The sequence below is a fragment of the Typopeltis vanoorti genome, chromosome 4, assembly GCF_054136105.1.
Source record: "Typopeltis vanoorti isolate ZY-2024b chromosome 4, IOZ_Tvanoo_1.0, whole genome shotgun sequence".
Taxonomy (NCBI): domain Eukaryota; kingdom Metazoa; phylum Arthropoda; class Arachnida; order Uropygi; family Thelyphonidae; genus Typopeltis; species Typopeltis vanoorti.
The window spans coordinates 101,208,477-101,214,476 of NC_143552.1; the positions used below are offsets into that span (position 1 = coordinate 101,208,477).

The following is a 6,000-nucleotide window of genomic DNA, read 5'->3' on the forward strand; positions in this document are numbered from 1 at the left end:
AGACTTCCTTCGTGCGGCCTAGCGCGGTGGTGTGCAAATGCCACATCCACTGAGCTACACAGGCTCGTAGTAATTGTAAATTTATGCGCTTTGGCATGAAGAGATTCCAATGGTATATTATATTAGCAGGGTTATGCTACAAAAACTAATGAGGCTAGGGATCTTGAAGTAATGATGGATAGGAATTTGAAGTTCAAAGGTCACATAGCAAAAATTGCAACTACAAGTCACAGGATAATTGATATGTTGAAGCAAACCTTGACATGTAAGGATAAAGAAATAATTTTGTCCCTTTACAAGGCCTTGATAAGACCACATCTGGACTAATGTATAAAGATTTCATCTTCTGGTTCCAAGGGGATAAAACTGGAAAGGGTGCAAAAACAGCTACAAAAATTATATTGGGATTATTTAATTCAGATTATGGGGACAGAGTGTGAGATGACTATAGATTAGTTAAGAGGAGAAAGAAGGTTGATATGATAGAGGTCTAGAAACTTCTAGATGGGTTATAAACACATTAACACAAGAATATTTTAATGTTTGCCAAATATTTCAGTCTGAAACTAACAGACTATATTAGTTTCAGGCTTGATAAGAACTGTTTTTACAAGGTGGAATACAAACAATTGATCATTCAAAAGTAGAACGAGCTGCATGATGTTACATTGCTAAGCATTAAAGAGAGGTAAATTTCAGAATGATGAATAAATTATAGGTATTAATTCACAATTTCATATAACAATCTTAATTTATAAATTCAATTAAAGATAACATTAGACTAATTTAAGAATTAAAGGTCTCAAAAAAAAATTTTTTTAGTGTGTTATTCAGATTAAACTTTCCCATATTTTTGACAAGGATATACAATCATTTCAATTCAAGTTAGGGCATTGAAGTAAGGCCTCATCACTCCCTTTGAATAGGCGTTTGAATTTATAGCAACATCTGTGTAGAAGGAGATGTCTTGGACCAGAGAATGTGGTGGCTTGTCTCTTTCCCGTGCTGCACCAATCCAGACTTATCGATTTGTTGTGAAAAGAGAGTGCTGAGGCCTTACTTCAATGCCCTAACTTGAATCGAAATGATTGTATATCCTTGTCCAAAATATGGGAAGGTTTAATCTGGATAACACAAAAAAAAAAAAAAAAAAATTTTTTTTTTAAATTGAAACCATTAATTCTTACATTAGTCTAATGTTATCATTAACTGAATTTATAAATTAAGATTGTTATATGAAATTGTGAATTAACAACTATAATTTTTTCATCACTGATGAAATTTACCTATCTTTAATGCTTAGCAATGTAACATCACGTGGCTCGTTCTACTTTTGAATGATCAATTGTTTGTATTCCACCTTGTAAAAACTGTTCCTATCAAGACACTAAGGATAGTTTGTTAGTTTCAGACTGAAATTTTTGACACACATTAAAATATTCTTGTGTTAACATGTTTATAATTCTTAATTTAATGTCACAAGTGTCTCTCAAGAATAGAGAGAGACATGTTCTCTCTCTCTCTCTCTCTCTGCCTTCCACATAATGAAAATTTATCATCTGATGAAAATTTCCATTATATGGAAGGCAGAGAGAGAGAGAGAGAACATGGGGCATCCATGGAAGAAGTTTGTATATGGTTAAGAAAGGGGTAAGAGTGAGATTTTTCTCTCACACATCAGAGTGAAATAGTTTGCCTGAGGAAGTGAGGAAATTAGTGCAAATAAGGAGTGATGTATAGCCTCCCTGACTTCCTGGAGGAGTTGGATAATAATAACATATAACAGTAATACATTCCATTCACTGACAATCATGTAAAAAATCTATTCCCTGCACCACCTTTCACCACACTCTTACACGACTTCCAGGGATGGCCTCTGGTTCTTCTCCTCTCACCTTCTGCTCTTTATAATCCAATAAAAATTTCCTCACTAACTTAAACAGATCTATAAGATATTATATATTGATAAGATGATTATAATTAATATATCTGACCCTCATATGAAAGGTCACAAGAACTATAGCAGATCAGTGCTATATGTGGGCAAGAAGATATGAGAAATGGAAGAATCTGATGGTACACCTCTTTTTTTTCCAGGGATGTACTTATCCACAGCCAGGTAAGGAACCTCAGCTCCCATTTTCTTATTCCATACATCTTATAAACTGAAAGACATAGGAATAAAATAAAAAAATAAAAAATAAATAAAAACTGAAGGTACAGTAGAGGAGGCTGTTCCAAAGAACAGAAGTAGATGTAATGAAAGAGGAGGCAGTGAAGTTGGTTAGAATTAGCTCTCATTCTAATGAATTTAGAGGAAAGTGGAAGAATAATAGTGGCCAGTTTAGCAGAGCACTGTATGTGACATTTCTGTAAAAGGGGCACAAGGCAGAAGCTGAACATCTATCAGTGGGGATCATTAACTGGATTGTCCTCTGGACAGAAGAGGGTAATCCAGTTAATAATCTGGCATAAGCACTTCCATGAGGAGTTTACTTGTGGGATCATGAGTAGTCTTCATGGGAGTAGTTACTCATAATTCCTCCAAAACATCAAAGGCCAAATGGATTATACAGGATAAATCCAGCCAGCCAAAATATCAGCATGTATTTTGTATATGTTTGATATTTCTCTATTTTAAAAAGGTGTTAATGATTTATAGAAAATCATTGTGAAATAATTTCTTATAAAAAGAAAAAATTATTAACATTATGTTAACATCTTGCTTGTCAATTTTGAAATCCTATATCAAGTTCCCTAGCCATCACTGAATGAAAAAACAGCAATGACCTTCAACTGGTCATCGATGGTATGTAAAGAGAGTTAACCAAGGATAACTGATGCTAAATTTGCACGAAATAGCAACAAGTGGTGTATATTATTTGTACCTATACTGCTTATTCAATAGATTCTGATTTGTCCTCGTATCCTAAACTGTGTATACAGGGCGATTCAGAGCTCTTGGACCAAACTTTAAGGTGTGATAGAACACACCTAAATAAGCACTTTTCGTCATACAATGCATGGTCTGAACTCAAGCGGTGAAGCGCTAGGGTTAGCAACTACTGTGTCAGGAAATGAAGAAACACAAGAATGACAGAGGAGATTTGAAACAATTACAGAACATAAATTAAAGAATTTTACTGAACAAATTACAGAAACTGCTCAAAAGAGCGACCACCAACATTAATGCAGGCTTCACACCTTTGACGTAGTGACTGGCGTACATTGGTGAAAACACCAGGCATTTCTCGTAAGCCGGCAGCAACAATAGAAATCCTGGCAATAAGGTCCTCATTGGAATCTATGGGGCTATCATAGATCAGAGTTTTCATATGGTCCCATAGGAAAAAGTCCAGACATGAGAGATCGGGCGATCGTGGTGGCCAAGCGATGGGACCACCCAGACCAATCCATTGTCCTGGAAAGGTTGCATCCAAGGCATTTCACACAACCACGCTGAAATGGGGTGGTGCTCCGTTGTGTTGGAACCACATGTGTTTGAATGTTTGCTGGACCTCTTGTAAAAATACGAGGTACGTTCTCCCATTCAGTCGTGCTGGCAGAAGGTATGGGCCAATCAAATGGTCATGTAGGATTCCAGCCCAAACATTTATAGAGAATACGGCATTAGTATGAATGTGGACGTGTGGTGTGCAGATTTCTGCTCGCCCATACATGATAATTGTGGGTATTAAAAATGCCCTCATGTGTAAAGATGCATTCGTCAGTGAATAAGACATGTGCATCAAAGTCCGGCTGCACTGCAGTCTGCTGCAGGAACCACTGTGCAAAATCCACACAAGGTCAGTAATCTGCAGGTGTCAAGGCGTGCACCCTCTGTGCATGGTAGCAGTGTAATCGTTCGTCTCATAGAACTCGCCACACCATCAATTGGGGCACACATACAGCATGGGAAATTGCTCGCATGCTACATTCGAGACAATCTGCAACCCTACATAGAATTTCCTCTGCAACATGTGGCGTTCTCACACTCCTTGCACATCCTGTATGCCGCCGACAAAGAAGCCCATTTCGCACAGATACCAGTGCAATCACTTAAAGGTTTTACGATCAGGCACATGTCTGGTCAGAAAGCGCTTTTGGTAGTCTTCGGGCTTCCCTCATACCATCATGAGATGATATGAGGATGAGATGGTACCAGGGCTTCCCTGGTACCATCTCATCCGCAGCTCCATAAATGAAATGCATGTCAGCCTTCTCCTGATTTGTGAAAGAATCCATCCTTTTTGCACTCCACGGTAGAAATAACGATGACTACAAAAACCACTGCTTATAAGTGTTCACTGGAAAGTACCCTCTAGCGCTTCACCGCTTCAGTTTGGACCATGCATTGTATGACGAAAAGTGCTTGTTTAGGTGTGTTCTATCATCCCTTAATGTTTGGCCCAAGAGTTCTGAATCACCCTGTATAAGACTCATTTGATACAATATGGTCTGTAACATAAATGTTTACTATTCGACATTAAGTTTGCTCAATTGCATCTAAGTATTACATCTAAAACCAACTGCGTGAAATTTAAACAAATGAATCCATTACACACACATGAAACTACAGAGCAAGCAGGAAAGTAACTACTACATTGAGTTCATTGAGTGTTCCAAAAGTCCTGAAACCAGTGCTGTTATTAATATAACCATGGGGGGGGGGAGGAGTCTGAGAAGACCAAAGTATATGGTCTCAAAACAGCTTCTCCATATTACAAAAAAAACTGTTGTTTACAATCATTCTGCATAGCAATTTTTGTGATATTTCATCTGTTACATATATTGACACTTGTAATCCAAGTACCAGGCCAAAATCGATTTAATTGAGAAATCTTACAATATGCTACAAAATAATTAAAAAAAAAAACTTAATTCTAAACCGCACATCTTACTAAATTCACAAGCTAAAGAAATCTTAATTACATGCAGTTCACATCAACTGACATAACATGTTTCCTATAAGTGGAAAAGTATTAACACTTTTTTCTCTCCTCCCTCCATTAAAGTTAGTTTTGAGAGAAAAAAATAGTAACTGCGTCAAAAAATAATATAGTAAAATGTTTTTTTCTTTGTAATTATATATCTTCGTTTGCCATTTCAACAACTGCCACAAAAACTTTTGCCCTTTTACGTAACTTTTTTTTCAATATTCCAATTATGGTGACTTTCAAACATCACGTGAGTAATTAAGCCCGCGGTTAACGCTTAACTTGCCAGAAAATATTTAGAATAGGGTAGTTTAGGTGGACGATTCGGCTTCCGACGAATATAAGGACTATCTGGAAGTGTGTACAGCATTTTCCTGTTCTTTCTGTACAGAAGAAAGTTATTCCTAGGATGGGGGGGGGGGGGAATATCGAATTGATTTGCAACTGAACACTGCAACAATAAAGCACAAATTTTGACAAAAAAAAAAAGGAGGGGGAGAATAAGGCCGTTTTAAAATTCTACTAAGCAGCTAAACTATCGTACAATTTATCCACAATTCAATGTATGTTTCCGGAATTATTTTCCAATGCCAAAAACAACAACTAAACCTCGCCATGCACGCAATAGCTGTACAAAGTCTAATGAGAACATGTTTCAATAAGGTCACTATCTTACATTACCTAGTACCATCAGGCACATTCCGTACGAATAGTGAAGAATTTGGTGGTCTTGAATAACGAGACATCTCATCTAAAAAATTTTAATACAATATTTTCTTACAACGCAACAGCGTTCGATAAAATAATGGAACGAGATACACGCTCCACACAAAGAACTGACGCGAAAACGGCTAGTTACTAGAATGACTACTAGTTGGTAGCGATTGGTATACTTAACTAAAGGAATAAATATTTAATCCAGGATTGCTAGAATATATTTTTTATTTAATATATATATATAATATTTATAAATTTTAAAATATTAGCGTCTCAGAAAAAATTTCGAAGAGTGAATGACGCATATTATTTAAAAACACGGATTTAAAATAAAGGTTAATATTAT

General features: G+C 36.4%; 1 protein-coding gene across 7 annotated transcripts in view; it reads right to left on the reverse strand.

Moving 5' to 3' along the window:
- The window catches only part of LOC150107553 (serine/arginine-rich splicing factor 12-like), a 103,466-nt gene extending 97,683 nt beyond the window's left edge, over positions 1 to 5,783 (reverse strand). For 4 of the 7 annotated variants that reach the window (XR_016548248.1, XM_090391947.1, XM_090391948.1 and 1 more), the window contains exon 1: positions 5,619 to 5,783. Coding sequence is in view for 4 of the 7 variants with exons in the window: in XM_090391947.1 (XP_090248073.1) it covers positions 5,619 to 5,683 (65 nt within the window). In the remaining 3 variants the exon portion in view is untranslated. The remainder of the gene's footprint in view (positions 1 to 5,618) is intronic. The other 3 variants (XM_090391951.1, XM_090391952.1, XM_090391950.1) reach the window with 3 other exon arrangements.
- Positions 5,784 to 6,000: the final 217 nt, after the last annotated feature.